This window comes from Acipenser ruthenus, chromosome 5, assembly GCF_902713425.1.
Source record: "Acipenser ruthenus chromosome 5, fAciRut3.2 maternal haplotype, whole genome shotgun sequence".
NCBI lineage: Eukaryota > Metazoa > Chordata > Actinopteri > Acipenseriformes > Acipenseridae > Acipenser > Acipenser ruthenus.
In genome coordinates this window covers 28,230,591-28,253,243 of record NC_081193.1, presented here as the reverse complement: position 1 = coordinate 28,253,243, position 22,653 = coordinate 28,230,591, and the positions used below count along the sequence as shown (strand labels likewise).

Below are 22,653 nucleotides of genomic sequence, written 5' to 3'. Positions count from 1 at the left end.
TAAATATGTTCTTCACACTATGGTAATCAGAATGAATATTTTATGGTAATGCATGCTGATGTATTTAAATGGGCATCCAGCTCAGAATAATGAGATGAGCTGTATTCACATGGTATTTACTAAAAGGCGTTAATTTTAGTGTGCCCATTAAAGTGAACATTTATTTGTGCATATGGAAAGCAGGCTTTAACTACTGATCGGCGCGCTATCTAAACCTATTTTTCTGGGCTAAAAACTAGTGATGTGCAGATTTGTCGTAATTTAGCTGAAAATGTCTATTGAAATTGTATGTAGGCCAATATACTATATTACATAAAACCCATTACCCCACTGCACAATTCCTAGTTATCAATAAGTATGCAGGCACAGTTTTAATCAATTATTCAATATATTACTTAATGTATTTTAATAGTACAAAATAGGCTTATATAATTAGAAGCAGCTTTCCTAGAACTGACAAAAAACTCAATGTCACAAATGTAATATAATGGAGGAAATAGAAGAGTATTATATTTTACTTTCAATGGAAATCTCAAACAGTAAAACAAACAAAAAAAGATGTCAGAGTATATAATGCTAAGTCTCAATATTTCACATATTCCAAAATATAAAGTTTTTAACAGCACTGGGGGAACAAAAAAATAAAAACAAAAACATACTGGCAAGCTGTGAAAATGAGATTTAGTAAACAGAAACAGTACCGTTATGAAATTTACCTTTTTATGACTTCTAGCTGTACACTGCACACTTGATATCAACGCTCATTATGTGTTCTAATTCTGCAACTTTTCCATATAATGCCTGTTAATGCAGAATCCAGTGTAAGAAAATTGGTACTTCTGCATTTCTTTTTCTTAAATGTTTTGCGGCACTCTGCTAGCCAGTCCACTCTTTTGCCCAGTCATATATGGTGCACAATCTGTTGAAATCCAAGTTAGTTTCTTCCAAGGTAATTCTGCACTTTCCATGCTTTCTTGAAGTAAAACAAAGTCCTTTCCTATAGTTGTGTAAGAACATTGAAGTTAATACTACCTGCCATTTGGGTAATACGCTCAGCAACCATGTTTCGAGTCAGGCAATACATACCACAACAGCTGTTTTAAGTACGCACCTTTTAACAAATTCACCACCTGAAAAAGGCTAGGCAGCACATATGCAATCTCTTTGCTAACAATAAAATTGGCATCCACAGCACTTTTATTTTTTCTTCTCATTTTCAGATGTTGTATGGTATAATCTTTCATAACTACAACAGTTGCACTTCAAATCAGACAAACAGACAAATTGAGCCTCTACTGGACCTTTACTAAAGGTTCTTAAAGGTAGCCATAAGACGCATGTTAACACAATCCCGTAACACACGTCTTAAAACTATAAATAAGTTGGTATTTACTAATGTGAATGCCGCTTATTAAGACATATGCTATGGAAATCATTAGCATATTAAGACGTGCCTTATCACAGAAGATAAGGCGGGTCTTAATGAAATGATGACATAAGGGTCACTGACTATAAAGGAATGAGCAGAGATTCAGATAAGCAGTTGTCAGTTCTTGACTTTTACTAAATATATGTATTAATTACTTTATAACGGCGTTTGAAAGGCAGGATCACAAAAAAAAAAAAAAAAAAAAAAGTTATAAACAATCCATGTGCAGAAAATTGTAATACTGCATTGAGACATGTCAATTACTTTCATACTTGCATTGCGATCAAAAGTGTATGCAAATATAGATACAGTTCTACAGCCTGAAGTGGGTGTGTTGACGTGTACATGTATATCCATTGCTACAGCAGTGGTGGACCATGATGATGGATGTCTCTTGTGTCCTCTGGAAAGTTGCATGTTCTATGTCTTACCTGATGACGGCAGTCTGCGGTTGCTTGTGTTGTCTGGTTCCTTTGGCTGCTTGTGTGGAGGTGGGAATGGCAAACCTAACTGCTGAATTAACGTATTTTTTTGCAATGAATATATATATTACTAGAACATTAGATACCAACAAAAGTGGTTTAGCTGCCTGCTTCAAGATGTATTCAAGAATTGTTAAAGATAAATTAATTCACTAAGATGAATGAATAAATACTAATTTGCAGAATTTGCTTCTGTTTATAACCAGTACGCTTGCTAACTGTCTTTCTAAAAATAATGATTATGTTCAGTTGTATTTATATACTTTTTATTAAAGTATATAAATAGTTGTATTTATATACTTTAAGAATGCCACTAGCTCTATCAATGATCTTGAGACATGGGGGTAGATGTAAGTATAGGCACAGTGCAAATAATTGCGGATGCAAAATTCTAATTACATTGCGGCCAGGCAATTATTTTGCACTGTGCCCTATGTAAGCTTAAGAGCAATGCAAATTACTCAACAGGCATAAATAATGATCTGCAATTGTGATAATGAGGGTCTCAATGAGTGTATTAGTCTATTTAGAAGCCGCACTTGCAGCCAAGAGGTGGAGTTAGGAGTACAGAGCAGTAGGCGCTGTATATTTGTGGAGCATGAAAATACAACCCAAGAAAAAATATGTCAGACGAAGGGCAGCAAAGTCCTCTTGGTGCATGGAAAAGAAAATAGGTTCTCTGAGAAGGAGCTGGGAATCCTTATGGCTGAAAAGCCTCCGCCAACATCAGTTATGCTAGTATCCTTAGATTATGATATGCATTGGCCTACCATTTTCAGCATGATATCCAGAAATGAGCATAGCACTCTGGAAAAGGTGGATTGGGCTCAGTGTTCCCTTTAAGCTACGCACACGTGTGGCCGCACAGCAATCTGGAGGGTGCCACTCACCCAAAACATTCAATGCCGTGCAGCACCGCACATGCTCACTTCATAAAATCTCACACACAGCACTCCTCTAGCTATAGGACCCTAAATTATTATTTTTCTGGATATAAATGCTGCACCGCCGTGGAGGTATCAATCACCTGCTTTGCGTATATCAGTTTGGACATCAAGGAAATCCTATTGGTTAAGAGAGACAAAGTGCTACCTAGCAATAGCCAATCGAGTGTGTTTTACTGATCTCTCGACATAGTGTAAAACACTGATGAGAAGACGGTGCTTGCAAATCATTTTATTATTATTATTATTATTATTATTATTATTATTCACTTGGACTGCATGTTAAGTTACAGCAACAAACACAAAGGAAAGAAGAAAAGGTAGGCGAGTATGACACCGTTGCAAAGGTAAGCGGTATTTTTTATTAGAAAAGAACAAAAAAACAAATGGGAATAAATAGTATTTTTTTTTTTAGTCCATAGAAACATAAATCCCTACAACACAAGCGACCTCACTATCTTAAAACTCGAAGAGACTGCAACATCTTTACAACACCATTTAAAATAAAAAAAAATAATACAAATGCAGAAAAGTTATGTTATAGTAGTACTTGGACTTTTTGATAACTGCATTGATGTGTGCTTTCTGCGTTTAGAAAGAGTGCAATTGCTCTAGAAAGAGTGCAAAGAAGAGCGACCAGAATTATCCCCAGTTTAAAAGGCATGTCGTATGATTGAATCTGTTCAGTCTTGAACAAAGAAGACTACGTGGTGATCCGATTCAAGGTTTCAAAATTCTAAAAGGTATTGACAATGTCGACCCAGGGGACTTTTTTGACCTGAAAAAAGAAACAAGGACCAGGGGTCACAAATGGAGATTAGATAAAGGGGCATTCAGAACAGAGAATAGGAGGCATTTTTTTTACACAGACAATTGTGAGGGTCTGGCACCAACTCCCCAGTAATGTTGTTGAAGCTGACACCCTGGGATCCTTCAAGAAGCTGCTTGATGAGATTCTGGGATCAATAAGCTACTAACAATGAAACAAGCAAGATGGGCTGAATGGCCTCCTCTCGTTTGTAAACTTTCTTATGTTCTTCTTCTGTTTCTCTTTGATCATAGATAATGTGAACACCATTCTTTATATACGACACATTTTAAGCGGCCACTAAAATCAGACTTTACGGCTGCTAAACACGATTTACAGACGCATTATAGGGGTTTTACACCCACAAATCACTTTGTGCTTATACTTACATCTACCCCATGATGTTTTATCAAATATCAAGGCTTGGATGCAGAATCACCTTAAAAAGACTAACGCACAAAGGCACAGTACAGATTAATTATTATACTTAACCAGCAGAGATCAAGATGACCTTTCTTGTAAAGAGGCCAGCCAAGGAGCAATTATTACAAATTAAAGAATCATGACATGAGCCAGCGTATTGAGCCACCACACTAATCATTTGACACCACACACAAGCAGCATGCTCATCAAGTGGAGAGATTTCCTATGGTTAATCTTTTGACTCTATGAAGGTGCATGCAAGGACATAATGATGTTATTCCAATGAACTCCTGCTTAACACCTTTTCCCCTGGTATTGTCTATTCTGAACACCTTTTACATAAAAGATAGGTATACATAGAAGACAACATCTCCAGCAGATATTTAATTGTACACCTGGACATGCACCTTGGTTTAACTTAGATTGTAAAGACTGGGATAGCATTTTGCCTGAACATCATATGCCCCTTGTTAAAGCAAATAATGTAACTTCAATGCTGCCATTGACTCTGACAATATAATAAAACAGGTAAAATGTGGATGGACTACTTTAGTTGGTGCCCAGGTTTGAACTATGTAGCTCTGAGGCATTACTCTGAACAGCTGGTATCTGTTTGACTGAACTGATGGTATCTGCATGAAAATGCTGATGTCTAATGCTATAAGCAAGAGATGGAAATCAAATGACATATGAGCAAATATATACATATCAGATCAATGACAGTACATTAACATTATCACTAGATCAATCAATCCACACACAACACAAATAAAAGCAAACAACACAGGTCTGCAATATAAGACCAATCTGGTGAGCTCTTTAGGATTACTATCATTCATCTTGGCACACAATTGCAATGTTGCTTTTTTTGTACTTTGGCTTGCATTTGCAAAGAAAACTTATGGTGAAATGAAAGGGATTTTTTAAAATGTCATACTAATATGCTTTGCACCTAAACAGGTCATGTCATATACTATACTATGTTATACAGTATATTGAGAGCTAACAGTTAGAGCTGAAGTGTGGTCACCTAATCACATGACATTTTGTAATGAAGATTTGAAAGCTGGACAGTAACTTAAAGTCTACATACAGAAGTGAATTTGACTAAAAAGCTTATTGGAGACAACTAAAGGTAAAATGACTTGACTCAATAAATCCTATGTATCTGGTGCTGTTATTGATAGTTAGCAATGTTGTCACACTTTGCTTTTTGAGTTGCTGACATTTGGCAAACATAAGAAGTGGATGGTGTTGTAGCAAATGTAGATGTTTACCCCTTGGATCCCATTAATACACGATGACTTGCATAACAAGGGTTTATTTGCAGGCTATTGTTTTCTAGTACAATAATTCCAGTGACAAAACAGTAAAGTTAGAGAGGATAATGCATTACATACACCAATTAATATTCATTTGGAAAGTTTAAGGGAAATCCATCATTCTATGTAAATTGCCTTGGATTATAGCCAAGATCAATGTTGTGCTATTCACTTTGACCTTCTTTTATTGCAAACTTATCAGCTTTAGTCTTCGTACACCATCTTAACATCTGACCACCATGAACTTTTACAGATTTTTAAACCTCAGTGTGTTTAGCACTTAATCGATAGCTGTAGCCAAGGCACTACATCAGCATATTTTATTTAATATTTCACTGATTCTTATGTACCACATAATTAACAGAATTATGAACAGCTTTTTATAATATTTAGAATGTATAGTCCTGAAAGATGAGTGTAACTGCTCTGTACTTACTGTACTGTGATTGGTGTCAGCCGATCACTGTTGATGTTTTCATTTGCCCATACAGTCAGGACTTGAAACCCTCCACAGCCCAGCTTTACCAATGGTTTCCCATCAACAATTAACATATGCAGAAACCGCTCCCCAAAGTTTTCTTCTCTGGCTGAAAAGAATAATAATAAAAAAAAATAACATTCAATTTGGGTTACTTATGATTTTTTGAGCCGTTATTAAGTATGTAATAAAATGACCTACATTTCTTGCTGACAGTCAGATATTATTAGCTATTCATTTTCTTATCCTTCTGTCACTCTATCTAATGATATGTAAATAATCTAATTTGTTACTCCATAATTTTCCATTCTAAGACACTGGAGCTGAATTAACATGAAAAAAAAAGATTGTTGGCTGAAAATTAAAAACCTCAGCTGACAGACCATCTTCAATAAAATAGCAGCAAGGAAAGAAAAATGCTTGGGCCTTTTAAAAGGTTTATCTTTGTGCTGTATGAATGTTACATTATTTTATTCTTGCTAATTGTCTACCTCAATTCTTTTCATGAACAATTTTCAGATATGCAAATTGATTTGTGTAACTGCTGTAACATGGCATATCTGATCTTTCATAGTTTTTTTTTTTAACTCACTTCATTTCTAGAAAATATTTCTCTCATGTGAATAACAGCCACACAAAACGTCTCCAGCAATATAGAAGGGATTTTTCCCCCCCCCGCATACAGTATCAAGCAACAGTATCTATCATTTTTGTGCCCATATTTCTATTTTTTTTATACTGGGTATCAGGGTTTCAAATTACAGTACCTCAAGAATAAATGAATTGAAAAACAAAACAAAAAAATAACCTTGTCCCTGGAGTCATAAACTAGTTTTCTGTCATTTGTATAAAAAAAAAATACTGAAAAAGGAATTTTGACTCAGCACAGAGAATGGAAGAATATTATTTTATTAAAGCTGTATGAGAATCATGGTTCTGTGCTGTGCTGAATGCTTCTTCACAAGGTTTAAAAAAATGACTTGGCATACAGTAGGCATAGCAGGAAATGGAAGATAAATCATTATGTTTTATAGATCAGTAAAACCTAAACATTTAAAACAATAAAATATTGATTCCTTGACCTCCCTTAGGCATGCAACGTGTTTGGTTTCATCAGAAATATAACAGATCCGAGGAGGAGAGACGCGCACACAAATGAAGTAGTCGCAAACAACAAAAAGCTCTTGCAGGATTTTAGTTTTTAACACTCTCTTGGTCCCAGCAATTTTTTTAAATAGTACTTTAACACTGAACAGTATGGTTTACCTGTCCTAATACCCTCCTGCATTTTCAAAATCCTGAGCAACGACGAATTTTACCTCCCCTGACTCTGACGATTCCTCTGGCTGGGGATAACATGGCTGCATGCCCCTGAGGCATCAACTCCACTTCCAAGTTTGCCAAATTGCAGAACTCAGAGGTATGAAATTAAGCTGATATTTTACCTCCTCTTTGAATGTTCTCTTGCTGTTAAAATATTGGAAAAACTTTTTGGAAGTGGTTTTAGCCCCCTTAGCAATGTTCGTTTCTATCTCTCGCTTGGCCTTTTTAACTTCCTTTTTTACCTGTGTTTGCAGTTCCAAGTACTCTTTCTGTATACTTTGTTTTCGGTCCTTTTTAAATGCTCTGTAAAGTGCCTTTTTTCTCTGAATATTTTTTTAATTGATCTATTAAACCATTTTGGCAATTTTGTTTTAGATTTAGATTTGTCTACTTTTGGGATGTAATTGTTTTGCGCCTCTAGTATTACATTTTTAAAAAACAGCCATCCTTTCTCTGTGGATGTTTTATCTATTTTACTACAGTCTTCTTGTGTTAGTCTCTGTTTCATGACTTCAGAGTTTGCTTAATAAAATTGTAAATCTTAGCTTTAGTCATTACTTTTGGGGTTTTAAAAAGGACTTCAAATGAGACCATGTTGTGGTCTGAGTTTGCCAATGGTTCTCTGACCTCTGTTTTAGTTATTCTGTCTTTGTTATTTGAAAAGACTAAATCAAGGCATGCCTCCCCTCTAGTTGGTGCCTTGACAAATTGCAAAAAGCAGTAATATGTCATTTCCACCATTTCAATTTTGTCTGTCGTGCTCCCTACCGGGTTTTCCCATTTTATATGGGGGGGGGGAGGGGAGTTGAAATCCCCCATTAATATGGCTTCTCCTTTGCTGCACGCATTTCTAATGTCATTGTATAACAGATTATTTTGCTCCGGCGTGTTTCCTAATTTCATCTTGCCATCTTCCTGGAGGTCTTCTTCTTGGTCACTTTATATCTATTGGGATCTAGTCCAGTATCTCCTTAGTCCAGCGATGGTCTGTTCCACTGCCATTTCAGTTTTTTTGCTCTTATAATAACATTGCATACTTTTGTTTGTGCTCTTATCCATTCCTTCCTTTTCCTGTCTCTTCTTGTTATTCCCAGCATGCATTTTCCATACTCTGAGTTGTTTGTAATTTTTTAATCATTTTTGCATTGAGAATCCAGGTTTCACATCCGTAAGTTAGCACTGGCAGCACGCATTGGTCGAAGACTTTCCTCTTGAGGCATAATGGTAGTTTCCCTTTCAGAACCATGCTTAATCTTCCAAAGGCACTCCAGCCCATTTTTGCTCTTCTGTTGATTTCACACATTTGGTTCTCCGTTGCCGAAACCAACTGTCCTAAGTATCCATAGTTATTGACTTCTTTCAAGCTTGATCCTATTGACTTCAATTGCCTGTGGAGTGTGGTATATTTATTGAACATAACTTGAGTCTTCTTCAGGTTCATTTTCAAACCCATTTTGATGCTAGCCTTGTGTAGTTCTTGTATTCTTGTTTGTAATTCTTCTGGTCACGTCGTAAATATGAGGATGTCGTCAGCAAATCGTAGGTGATTCAAGTAAGCTCCATTGATCTTCAGCCCCTTATTTTCCCAATCCAGTGTTTTGAAAATGTCTTATAGGGTGGCCGTGAAGAGCTTTGGGTAAATTGTATCTCCTTAGGAACTCCTTTTTTAATCTTGATTTTGTTGCCGTTTTTATGGAGTCTTACTGTGTATGTTGCATTCTTGTATATGGTGCTGATCAAGTCTCTGTACGTTTTCTCAATTCCTTGTTTTTTCAGAGAGCTCAATACATATCTTGTGTACACAGTCATTGGCTTTTTCATAGTTGATGAATCCCAAGCAAAGTGGTAGTTCATACTCGTTGCTGGTTTGAATCGTTGCCGTACAATTTGAAGATGATCCATTGTGCTAAATCCACTCCTGAATCCTGCTTGCTCATTTGATTGTGCAGAGTCAAATTTATCTTGAAGTCAATTGGTGAGTATCTTGGTAAAAATGTTGTATATTATAGGAAGTAAGCTAATAGGTCTTCTTTATCGCCTTTCTAATGTAAAAGTATCACGATGCGTTGTTCCAGTCGTTTGACACTTTCTTCTGCTTAATACCTCACCTCAAACTCAACCTCTCTAAAGCTGACCTCCTTTTCTTCCCCTCCTCATCTTCCCCCTCCTCTGGTCTCTCTATCTCCATTCCTCTGGAATCTACCACGCTCTCTCCCTCCTCCTCAGCCAAGAACCTCAGAGTAACCCTGGACCCCTGCCTCTCCTACTCACAGCACACCTCCAGTCTAGTATACAGTCTGTTAATCGTTATGCCGTCTTCTCAGGGTGCCTTTCCTGTCTTCATATGTTTGATAGCATGTTCACTTCTTCCGGTAGAACATCTTCTGGAACATCTTCCTCAGGTTGCATTTTTCCGTCTCGTCTTCGTTATCTGCTACGTTGCTCTTTTCATCTTGATATCATTTCTGTAAAAGTCTTCGACTCTTCAAAATCAATTTGCAGTTCTTGATGACAGTCCCATCCTCTTGTTTGATTGCTAAAATCTGTTTTTTCCTGACAGTTAGCATTTGTTTTGCTTTCTTCTTGCTTTGGTTGTTTTCAATAGTTTTCTCTACCAACCTACAGTTGAACAAATGCATATCCTCAGTAATGTGCTTTCTTACTGTCTTGCAGAGCTCAATGTATTCAGTCTTTGACTTCAGAGCTGCTGCTTGTTTAATTTCCCTTCTTTTCTTCATGAGGTCTTTCTTACCTCGATTGCTTCATCTGTTTGAAGATCTTGAAGAGCACTGAATCTATTGTGAAAGCTCCAGTTGAAACACCAGGCTTTGCTTCTGAAGCATTTCTACGTTGATTGTGTTGGATTTCGTCATCACGAGTTTCGCTGTCTCCAGTGCTGTGTTTAGGTGTATTTTGCATCTTACAAGTCTGTGGTCATTTCTTGTGTTAAAACTGTTTAATACTGAGAAATATTGTACAGTGTGCTTCTTGTTGGTGAGTATGTAGTCAATTTCATTCTTCACTCTGTTGGGTCCTCTCCATGTCCATTTCCTGATGGATTTCTTCTGAAAGAAGGTGTTCATGATTAATAAGTTCTTGTTCTCTGCAAATTTGACTAGTCTGTCACCTCTTCTTGTCGCCATGTCCAAATTTACCGACCAAATTCTCATCTTCTTGCTGGGCTCCTATTTTGGCGTTTAAGTCACCGATGATGAACTTATAGTGGCTCTTCCCATTTCCATGTAGTTCTTGTACTTCTTCATAAAAATCTTCAACGTCTTCATCCGAAAGCTTGTTGTTGATGCATATACTTGGATGACCTGAAGTTCATACTTCCTTGAAACTTTCACTATCAGTCTTGCAGACTTCTCTGATGCAATGTCAATTTCTAATACATTATTCTTGATTCTCTTGTGGACAATGAATCCAACGCCTCCTGTTCATCCATCTGTAGTGCCTCGGTAGAAGAGAAGATGTTCACTCTTGAGTTCTAGTAGTCCTTCGTCTTTTCGCCGTACTTCACTTCGTCCTACAATGTCCCACATGATTCTTCCAAGTTCTTCTTCCAACTCTTGGAAGTCTTGCTTCACCTGAAAAAAGGATATTGCTGTTCTAGAAAGAGTGCAAAGAAGAGCAACCAGAATTATCCCGGGTTTAAAAGGCATGTCGTATGCAGACAGGCTAAAAGAATTGAATCTATTCAGTCTTGAACAAAGAAGACTACGCGGTGATCTGGTTCAAGCATTCAGAATCCTAAAAGGTATAGACAATGTCGACCCAGGAGACTTTTTTTACCTGAAAAGGACCAGGGTCACAAATGGAGATTCAGAACTGAAAATAGGAGGCACTTTTTTACACAGAGAATTGTGAGGGTCTGGAACCAACTTCCCAGTAATGTTGTTGAAGCTGACACCCTGGGATCCTTCAAGAAGCTGCTTGATGAGATTCTGGGATCAATAAGCTACTAACAACCAAATGAGCAAGACGGGCTGAATGGCCTCCTTTCGTTTGTAAACTTTCTTATGTTCTTATGAAAGAGATCTGCAGCTGTACATGGCCAGGGTCAGTGTTCGGTAGCAGCCTAAAATCGTAACCCGGTGATTCTTAGCACCCTCTGCCTTCATGCCTAACCGGCCACTGCCTTCGGCAATCCAGCCTCTGGGAAATGAGGGCCATGTTTTTGTCTGTGCTTTCATCATGGGGGGGTTGCTATAACTCACCACGCTGGCCAGGTGGGTTGGTGAGTGCCCCTTCCACTTTGGTCGAGTATGTTACTCAAGCTTTCACAGCATGGTTGAACCTGTCAGGGGACCCCGCTGTACTTCATCTTGAGAACCTGTTGTCACCCTCCTGCCACTTTGAGGCAGTGGAAGTTGGACTTTAGGAGGATATATATATATATATATATATATATATATATATATATATATATATATATATATATATTGCAGCTGTAGTTTATCATGGAATCCTAGTACATAAAGAGTAAAAAATGGCCTTCTGTGCAAACATATTGTGTGGGTAAATTCAGGAAGAAAAAAAGATCATCTTCAAGGCCCAACGATACAAGCTGTCTACAAGACACGGGGGCTTTTAAAACTTTAATCAAAGCTGATTTTTTAAAAGAAAATGATAGTCATAAATTGGCAAGATGTTACCTTGATGTTTTCAACTAAAGGAAATGACAAATTACTCTTTTCTTCCCCATGCCCCTGTTACCTTGAGTTAGGTTTAACAGAGCATGTGTCCTTTTGTCAGTACTTGTCACCTGTTTTTTCTCCTTTTTCAGTCTGACAGGGAAGGCTCAGGGGAGAGTTCTCCATATGCCTGAGGGAATGGATAACAGGTCCGTCTCTCAGATGTCTTCTTATGATTACCTTTGTCTGTTTGATCTCCAGAGTTTTCTTTTCAGTGCCTCTGATCTAGGAACACACTCTCCTTGTCTGCAGAAGAATTCTCCCCAGATGAAAGAAGGATATTCCTTATACTCACCATCTACGTTCCAAATTGTTAGAAAACTGATGTTACACTATTTCATGGCCACTGTTTCAAATGTTTTGTTATTACCGTATTTTACTTCTATAGACATTGAAGAAAAGCCACGGTGGGATTGCATTTCGCTTGTTATGGACTTTTGATCCACTGAATTTCAGCTTTCAGAGGTCGAAGACAGGTGAGGGTAAACTAAGCTGTTGCTTAAATCACTTTTTAGCCTACAAATACTAAAAGAAACTTAAATTAAACAACAAAAGTTTTGACAATGTTTGTCTTACTGTCTTCAATCAATAATTAATTATTAACTGAGTGGTCAAATACTTTTAAAAGTATAATTCATATACATTTTTAGACATTATTTTAAAGTGTTTCTGACATTATCTCCTAGTTAAGCTTTGCCCTTATATTTATAGCACATTGTTTTTTCGTTTTGTTTTTGGGTCACATTAATCTATAAACAGCATGTCTGTGCAATGTGACAGGTAGTGACATGAGATAAGCACTGTCACACGGTATTCAACAGCGGAGAGGTAGATGAATAGTCAATATGACAGGCAAGAGATGGTGTGACCTTGCTCACTTTGCTTAACTCCAAGATCGGTTTGGTTCAATTTTAACTTCAGATATTCTTCCTGTTCTTTGTTATATCTAGGAACCATATTTTATATCAGGGTTATATGAAGTAAAACACTGTCATGCATCTTTAATATTTCTATTTTCTCAGACACAACTCGTCCTAACAGAGTAAAACCGCACCTAATTACTTCCATTGCTGCATTTCATTATAACTTTATAACTTCATAAGAAAATGCTAATTTTGGCAAATTTACTGTAGCTTATGGTATAACAATGATAATGAATTTGCATGAATATAACATGCCTAAACACATAATACTGTAGTAAATATAGCTTATAAGTTTAACACACCACCTGTATATAATCCACAGACCATACATACAACACTACTCATGTAGTTGGTATAATTCGCTATGGTGTAACTTTTTTCCACACCAGTTAAAAAAGGTCTAGTGTGGGAATAATGTGTGGATCATTGTGGAATTTTGATGCCAGTCCCTCTGATTACTTTTACAGCAAATGGAAAATTGACAGTTAAGACTATTGATACTCTCCCTCCCTCTCCGCTGAACAGAAAAAGTGTGCATTGCCAACTGTGTAAATGTATACTTTAATTACAGTACATCATTACACAAATGTAATGCAATTATCATATGGTAAATATGGAACATTCCATGAAGATAGTTATTTTCACTTGTGAGGATAACTATAAATAACAAACTCAACCCTTTTAGGGTCTTGCATGTTATTTGGACAACGTCACTAATATATGAACGTATATTACTCAAAGAACATTTGTTGAGTAAACAATATTGTTATATGGGTCACACTGTATTTTAAGAATTATTTTTAAAACATGTATAAATGTGTTATTAAAGGTTTTGAGAAAGAAATTGTAACAGACTGCATTGATGAAATAATACTTGTGTAAAGTGTCATGTTAAAAAAGAAATGGTATAATGCTTATAATAACATTTACAGCACATTTGTAGATGCGTTTTTGGTTGTTCATAACAGATCCTTAAACTAAAGTGTAAGAGTACAGTGAATCAACAGAACATGCAGAAATGATAGATACTTTCAGATTAGCGTGTCCTAGACCTATATCAGAGGAACCCAACAAGCCAGTAGATTGTTTACCACCATCCTTACGAGTGAAATAAACACAGCACTCCAAGGTCGTTCATGTGCTGTCATATTCTGTATGCAAAACAAAGCATGATTACACCTAAATTAAACAGCTGAATATGGGGACTAGCATATATAAACATATAACACTCATGGGTTTTCAATACATTTTGCAATCTTCAATAAGCCCTGTTGCATAATATAATAGGTTTTTCAGCCTTGAATTTAGAAGCAATCGAATTAGCATTGGTTATATTTTTAACAAAAACTTTCAAACACTTTCATCAATGTGTAAAAACTATCAACGCTTCATCAACAAACCTACTCAAATGTGGGGGTGAATAATGAGTACCTAAATGTTCAGCTGAATACAAATTGGATTTTTGTTGACTCTTAAACAAATCACAGAGTGACATGACAGTCTCCTGTTCCATCTATAATGTGCATTAAACTTGTAGCCATCCAAATCATAAAATGAATCACACTGTAGAAGACACAAACATGTTCCTTAAACCATCCCACATCCATAGAATTAAATGGGATTCCTCACAAACACTTTGTAAACTGCCATAATAATTAGTGCCTTCCAGATTCCCCACTTGAGCAAATCAATAGGTGTCTTGTTCCTAATGTGAGACAGAATCGCTCTACCATGCCATTCTGCCCACATCCTGATAGCACAAAACCCATTATTTTAGAAACGCCAATTTACTCTGACAAGTTTGCAGATTACGGTTATGCTGTAAATGGACAAATAACTTGATTAGTTACATTTCTTGACATATTTAAAATACAGAGAAGTAAAACTCAATAGTATGTATGTAAATAACTTTTTTTTTTAGATACCCGGAAAGAACTGCCATTCCTACTAGAGTATTAGAATAATATGGAGGGTTGTTCAGTTGTACTTGAAAAATGAGAGATGTTGTAATTGGTTTAGAAAGAAGAGTGTGAGCATATTTTGATCTAAAAAAAATGTGATTGCCATGTTATTTTTAATAGGTCTATAGAGTCTGCAAATGACAGAAAGAGAAATATCTTGCACATCTCACACTTGTCCTCTTCATGAAGAAGGGGTATTACACTAAGGTAAATCTCAAGAGGGCAAATTTGAAAATACAGTTTTTCCCCAAGGGGCCTTTAGTTTCCCACTATGAGCTGAGGTCTGCAGTCCATATTTGTTTTATGAATTAATCAAGAAAGTGAGGCAAGGTTGTGTACTAGATATGATTTTTTATATATTTTTTTAAAATATCCCTGTTACAGAACAAAAAATAAATAGTTTTCTCCCTGCAGCATAGATTTCTCGGAGGAGTCTTCTTGCTCGGTCATCCAGTTTGGAGGGACGGCCTGATCTGGGCAGGGTCTTGGTGGTGCCATACACCTCCCACTTCTTAATAATCGTCTTGACCGTGCTCCAAGGGTTTTCAAGGCCTTTGATATTTTTTTATACCCATCCCCTGATCTGTGCCTTTCAACAACTTTGTCCTGGAGTTTTTTTTAAAGCGCCTTGGTGCTCATGGTTGAGTCTTTGCTTTGAAATGCACCACCCAGCAGAGGGAACCTACAGGAACTGCTAAATTTATCCTGAAATCATCTGAATCACTACAGTTTAACACAGGTGGAGGCCACTTAACTTAGTGTGCGATTTTGAAGGCGAATGGTTACACCTGAGCTAATTTAGGATTGCTATTACTAGGAGGTTGGACACTTATCCAACCAAGCTATTTCAGTTTTTATTTTTAATTAATTTTCTACAAATTTCTAGAATATTTTTTCACTTGGAAGTTGTGGGGTAGGATGTGTAGATAAATGAAAAAAATAAATATTTTAATGCATTTTAATTCCAGGCTATAAGGCAACAAAAGGTGAACATTTTGATACATTGTGTAGACTTTCTATAGGCACTGTATATACAGGAGAGAAATGTTTGTTCAGGGCAGTCTCCAGTCTGTGTGAAGTGGCTGTCATTGCGAAGAGTTGTTACCTGATGTTACCCGTGTGGTAACAAAAGGTGGTGTGTAAAGTCTTTTTTTTGTGTGTGCGTTTAAAATTGTTTTGTTCAACCGGTAAACGGCTTAGCCGTCCGGTGTGCTAGTTAAGGATTGAAAAAGTGTAGTTAGTACTCCATGTGTGAGTTAGGTTTTTGTTTTGCTTGGTTTTCATTTCTTTTATTTTCTGTAAAATAATAAAATCTCACAAAAGTGCCTCAGAAACTTCAATTCTTGTATCTGGGTCTGTATTAAAAGGGGCTACGAACCTAAAAATAAGTAAAATCTTTTACAGTATAAATAACATAATTTTTTTACAATTGAAGCATTATAATAACAGTGCAGCAAAAAGTAATTGTGCCTTCATATCACTTTTTAGAAATTATTTTTTGTGCGATAGATTTCAAAGCAGACACTCTTCAAACTCTCATCAACGCTAATGTCATTATCTGGCACATATACATCAGAAAACTATTCATATACTGTATCTTCCACATTTTCAGGTATAGGTGTATATTGCTGTTATATGCATTATTACCTGTGAAGTGTAGGTACAATAAATAGTAGTGTACAGTGGCTCTCAAAAGTATTCACCCCCCTTGGACTTTTCCACATTTTATAGTGTTACAACATGAAATCAAAATGGATTTATTTAGGAGTATTTGTCACTGATCAACACAAAAAAAGTCCATAATGTCAAAGTGAAAAATAAAATCTACAAATTGTTCTAAATTAATTACAAATACAAAACAGAAAATAATTGATTGCATAAGTATTCACCCCCTTGAGTCAATATTTGGTAGAGGTACCTTTGGCAGCAATTACAGCCATGAGTCTAGAAGGGCCAACCCCTGCACCAGGGGGAGAAGTGAAGCTGCTGGCTACGAAGAAGGGGGGGGGGGGGCTGAGGAGACCACATCTGCCACAGTCCTGACCACCACCCCTGTGCCACAGAACCTCGCCTGGGGGTTGGTTCCCTCGACCTGGGCTTGCAGACACTCAGGCTGCGTGTCTGGACCTATGGTTGTTGGGCCTGACTCCCAGGTCATGGCACCACCAGGCACAGATGGTTGCCTGGTCTCCTGCTCCACTCCCCCTGGTTGCCCAGATGTTACTGCACGGTCGCCTGGGCTCGCACCTCTGCCTGGAGCTGCAGTCGACTGCTCGCCGACCTGCGCTCCTGACGCCCCATCCACTACGCCTGGGTCCTCTGTCGTCAGGTCTCGGTCCTGCCAGGAAGGCGCCGGACTATGGACTAACCCTCCTTCAAAGAATGGGAGGAGGAGGACAATAGGGGACTTGAAGGGTGGAGGGCTTTGAAGGGGGGGGCGGTCATTGGGGCCAGGTGTGCAGTGCACAAGGGGGGATATGTAGCAGGGCGGTAGAAAAGCCCTGCACATATGAAATGGGGCAGGGCAAAGCCCCGCTGGATAAATGTGTTGCGTTTTATTGTTTGTGATTTAAAAAGTATTGTGTTTATTATTTAAAAGAAATTTATCGTTTATGTTTATTTTAGAACAGGTTACCCTTTTGCCCCTTGTGTATCGTTTTGTATTATTTTGTATTTGTTTTTGTATTATTTATTTTGTGACGGCGTAGCCGTGTGTTTTGTTTTGAATGTGTTCTGGCAGAGGCGGGGTTGGCAGCTTGTCCTCTGCCAGTTTGTAATTAGAAAACCTGTGCAGAATGTGACCTAGGGATAATCAGATAATTGATAGTTGGTTAATCCCTCGGTCACCAATATAAAAAGCCTGCAGCTCTCCCCGTTCCGGGTGGGTGTTCGGAGGAGGAATGAGAGCGAGCAAGAGAGAGAAGTCAAACCGAAAGTAAAATAAAAACTATAGGAACAGTGAAGGCGACTGCCCAGCCTGACCTGTAGTCAGTTTTGTGTTTGTGACTTGTTTTTGTTTATTGTTTTATTTTGCTCCGCGAATACTGTTTTTTGTGAAACATTTTTATTTACTTTTGTGTTTAGAAATAAACAGCGCCACAGTGCCTTTTTGCAACCCAGTACCTTGTTTGTGTTCTGTTCCTGCTTCTGGCCTGACATCACCACCTCACCCATCCCTGTCACAACATGTAATTATTTTTTTAAAAACTATTACAGCGTAATAAAATATCACAGAAATTATGTAAAATACAATAATTAGCTACAATTATACATTCATAAGCAACAAGTACTTTCTGATACCAGGCTCCACTGTCAGGTCAGTTCTTAAAAGGAAAAATTAGATCTGTACATGCAGTTCTTTTGTGCCATCGGGGGCGGTCATGTCTGCTCCAAAGGTTTGGTATATAATATTCAGGTTTTAAGGTCTTTAGGAGGTAAACACTCATTAGGTAATGGTTACATTTCATACTTGAAAGGGAACTGCAGGGGAACTTTAATGCCCAGTGAAGCTCACATGAACCGTACCCACACTGCAACAAGACTTCTGGAGACAAGACCATGTACAGATAGTAGAGACTTACTGTACAGTAGACATCATCATAATTAGAATATCTTTTTGGCAGCTTTTCATGAAGGATTGCTCTTTTCCAAAGAGACCTTACTCATCTTTTCAAAAATGACAGTGGTCATATCCTGAACCTTCATTCAAAAAATATCAAAGTAGCATAGGGGATTTGGTTTTAGAGTTAATCAGAAGACAGCATCTCTAATAGATCAAAACTCCACACGTCATGCTGGGTTGCTGGTAGTGTGAGTATGTGCAGGTAAACCATTAGGCAGGATCGGATTCTGCAACCTCTACTGTGCTATCCATTGAGTGATGGGTATCAAATAACCAAGAGAGCATTAATAATGATTTCACCTTCACATGTAGCTAAAACAGAAATGTGAGTGTGTTGAGGAGAAGAATGCCAGTTGGAATATCTAGTCAGAGAAAATGTGTTATCAAATATTGATTGCTGCCAATGTCAGTGCTGCCAGGTTTTTTTTCATGACATCCACCATCCTGCGAACATCTGCTACACACCTCCAAAAGTCGATTAATCAGTAAGCCATATTTTTTTTATTGTGGTAAATGTCAAATTCTCATATTTAAATTATTGGACATGATACTGATAAGCAGTATATATTATATATATATATATATATATATATATATATATATATATAGATAGATATATATAATGAACATTTATTTTACAAATCAAAACAAAAAAACATAAATAAATAAACATCTGAACAGAAATCGGTTTATTATCAGATGCGCAAAAGCAACTGAACTATGTAGAAAAATAAAATAAGCAGGGGATTTTTTAGCCGTCTTGGACTGTTTTGGCCTTAAGCAGACAGTCCATGCTCCAACTCACAATAAAGGCCACATACTGGATTTAATTATCACTAACTGTCCTCTGGCTTCTCTCATGAGTAACTTAGATTTAGGAATATCTGATCATCTGGCCATTTTATTTGAATTGGAACTTACTGTCTCTTTTTCTATTCCAAAGCGTACAGTCAACTTTCGAAACTGGCGCTCTGTTGATCATGTTAAGTTCTGTGAATCTGTCCTTTCTTCTCTCTCTGTTTCTCCTATTTCTAACACATGGGATGAGAAGGTGCAGTCTTTCAATAGCTCCTTAGCCAATACCCTAGACTCCCTGGCCCCAGTCAAGTCTAGGTACGTCTCCTACACCCACCGTGCTCCATGGTACACCATGGAGCTGCGCTCTCTCAAGGCTGGCTGTCGTAAAATTGAGCGTAGATGGCGGGGTTCTGGTCTTACTGTCCATCTACACTCCTGGAATCTTTGGTTGAATATAGGGCTGCTTTGGCAACTGCCAGATCTAGCTATTTTTCAAATATTATTTCTAATAATCAAGACAATCCCAGATAATTGTTCTCTACTATTGATAGATTGTTAAAGCCTAACTGCCCCTCCACATTACCGGCTTCACATCAGCTATGCAATAGTTTCTTAGAGTTTTTTAAGTCTAAGATTGACATTATTCGTCTACATATTAGTATTTCTTCTCAGACTCCTCTTACACAGTCTCTCGGTCTGTCTGGCTTTGTGGGGTCCTCTCTATCCTGTTTTACACCTCTCACTCTTAATTCTCCTACAGATCTGGCCCTTCGTATGAAAGCCACCTGTTGTCTGTTGGATCCTATCCCCTCTGTTCTTTTTCAGTCCTGTTTTGAGCTGCTCTGTCCCTTGGTGTTAATTATTATAAATGAGTCCCTGAGTTCTGGTGTGGTCCCGGTTGCTTTTAAAACTGCTGCAGTCACGCCTGTGCCTAAAAAACCTCACATGGCCTTGGATAATCTTAATAATTTTTGCCCCATTTCAAATTTGCCCTTTCTAGCCAAACTACTAGAACGCGCTGTCACTAGGCAATTAAACTGGCATCTCACTGCTGATAATCTTTTTGAACCCTTTCAATCTGGCTTTCGGCATCTTCATAGCACTGAGACTGCCCTGGTCAAAGTAACTAATGATCTGTTAATGGCTGCTGACTCAGGTGCATTATCAATTTTAATCCTCTTGGATCTTAGCGCGGCATTTGACACTGTAAATCACAAGATCCTACTTGATAGATTAGAGTGTCTATTTGGCATCTCTGGCACTGCCCTCAACTGGTTTAGCTCATATCTAACAGGACATCAACAATTTATTTTCCTGGGTGGGTTTAGTTCTTAGGTTGGGCCAGTAACTTCTGGCGTCCCGCAAGGCTCTATCCTCGGCCCCCTGTTATTTAGTATTTATATGTTTCCTCTCGGCCACATTTTAAGGTCTCATGGCATACGCTATCATTTTTACGCAGACGACACTCAAATCTATATTAATTCTAAACCTGACATCAATGTCGTTGCCTCTGCCCGAACTGCCTGTATCTCTGATATAAAAAATTGGATGTCGCAAAATTTTTTACATCTTAATTGTGACAAGACTGAGGTAATGCTTTTAGGTACTCCCCGCCAGCTAGGAAAAACCAGTGCTTTAAATCTGTCTGTTGATGGAACATTGCTTGAGTTCAGATCTAAGATGAAAAATTTGGGTGATTTTCGATCCTGGGTTAACTTTTGAAATGCATGTGCTGAATACTGTCAAGGTTTCTTTTTTTCACCTTAGAAATATTGCCAGTCTGCGTCCCATGCTTTCTCTACCTGCAGCTGAAAAACTGGTTCATGCTTTTGTTTTCTCCATGATCGATTACTGTAAAGCCCTGCTCGCTGGGGTGTCTAATAGCGTCCTCACTAAAATTCAATTTGTCCAAAACTCTGCAGCCAGAATTTTGTCTCGGTCCCGCTCAAGAGATCACATCACTCCTGTCTTGGAGGCCTTGCACTGGCTGCCTTTAAAATCAATTCAGGTTCAGAATTGATTTTAAAATTTTAATGCTGAAATATAAGGCTCTTCATGGGCTAGCTCCGACTTATCTGTCAGATCTTTTATCTTTTTACACTCCCACTCGCAACCTCCGCTCTACTGATCTCAGACTGCTGTGTGTCCCGTCTGTTCGCCTGCGCTCTATGGGCGACAGGGCCTTCTGTTGTTATGCCCCCAAATTATGGAAAGCAGTTCCACTAGAGATCAGGGACTCAGCTTCTTTGAGTGTTTTTAAAGCTAATTTAAAGACTTACTTTTTTAGAAAGGCGTTTTTATGATTTTTATGATTGTTTTATTTCCTTGTGCTTTTTTATGTATAATCTTTTTATTTTATTTCTGTACTATTAAATGTGAAGCGCTCTGAGATGATTGCTTTTAAGGGCGCTATACAAAATAAAGTTTATTATTATTATAAACTTAGAAGAAAACTTTTTATAGAAGCACAGCATCACAACAAGTTATAAAATAAGGCTTTCTTTTTTTCTGTTTTTTTTCGACAAAAGGGTATTCCTTTACCTTGAGTCAAAGGCTGTTCACAATCAACACAGATAATGCGCTTCTCCACACGTGCAGTGCACTTTTCACACGCTGCCCTTCTGCACAGGACACAGCTGTCCAAAGTTTTATTTTGATTGCACTTGCCAACCTGGCATTGGTGTCTCTTACAGCTTTCAGAGGGGTTGCCAGATTCAGCTGTGGGTACACGCTTGGCAGTCTCCCTCTGTTCCAAATGCTTCTTACGAAGTTCCTGTGCTAACTGTAAAATATATTGTCTTCTTGGTAAATTCTTCTCCGTGCATTCTTTGTAAAGTGCCCAGGAGTTGATGGCTGCTAGGTCCAATACATTGTAAAACACCTGAACAGACCACCGGCGGGAGCCAGCTTTCACAGAATAAATACTTCTGTGCCATCTGATCCAAAACATCAACTCCATATTTTGTTGCATTGTAAAACTCCACGGTCTCTGGTATTTTTTTTTTTTACTATGCTAATTGACGGACCGAAAAAGCGTACCTGGCAAGCAGGCACCAGCCTTTGAAAAGGCTGATTGAAAAACAATAGACTGTCAGTCATTCACTCAGGCAGAGAGTACAGACTAATCAAATTACAGCTAAACACATTGCGGACTGGTAAATAAAAATAATAAAGTAGAATACCATTCTGTATAATCAATATACAATAATTTTTTGTGTGCCCGTCAATGTGACTGCTCCCGGGGCTTTTAGGTATAATGTAATATATCTCCTTTATTTCTGCATTTCTTTGTGATAATATTTAATACAGACAGACAAAAAGGTACATGAACGCACAGCCCTATATGTGTTACACGAGTGGAGAAAATTACATTTTAAAACTAAAAACAGGATTTTATATACCACTTCTGGTGTGTTGTGATGTGTAAATTAAATGGGATTGGT

At 37.7% G+C, this 22,653-nt stretch overlaps 1 protein-coding gene across 1 annotated transcript in view; it reads right to left on the bottom strand.

The window, feature by feature from the left end:
• eys (eyes shut homolog) overlaps positions 1 to 22,653 on the bottom strand; it is a 458,209-nt gene that overhangs the window by 63,275 nt on the left and 372,281 nt on the right. The window contains exon 45 of the mRNA XM_034921306.2: positions 5,845 to 5,995. Within this exon, the coding sequence (XP_034777197.2) occupies positions 5,845 to 5,995 (151 nt within the window). The remainder of the gene's footprint in view (positions 1 to 5,844; positions 5,996 to 22,653) is intronic.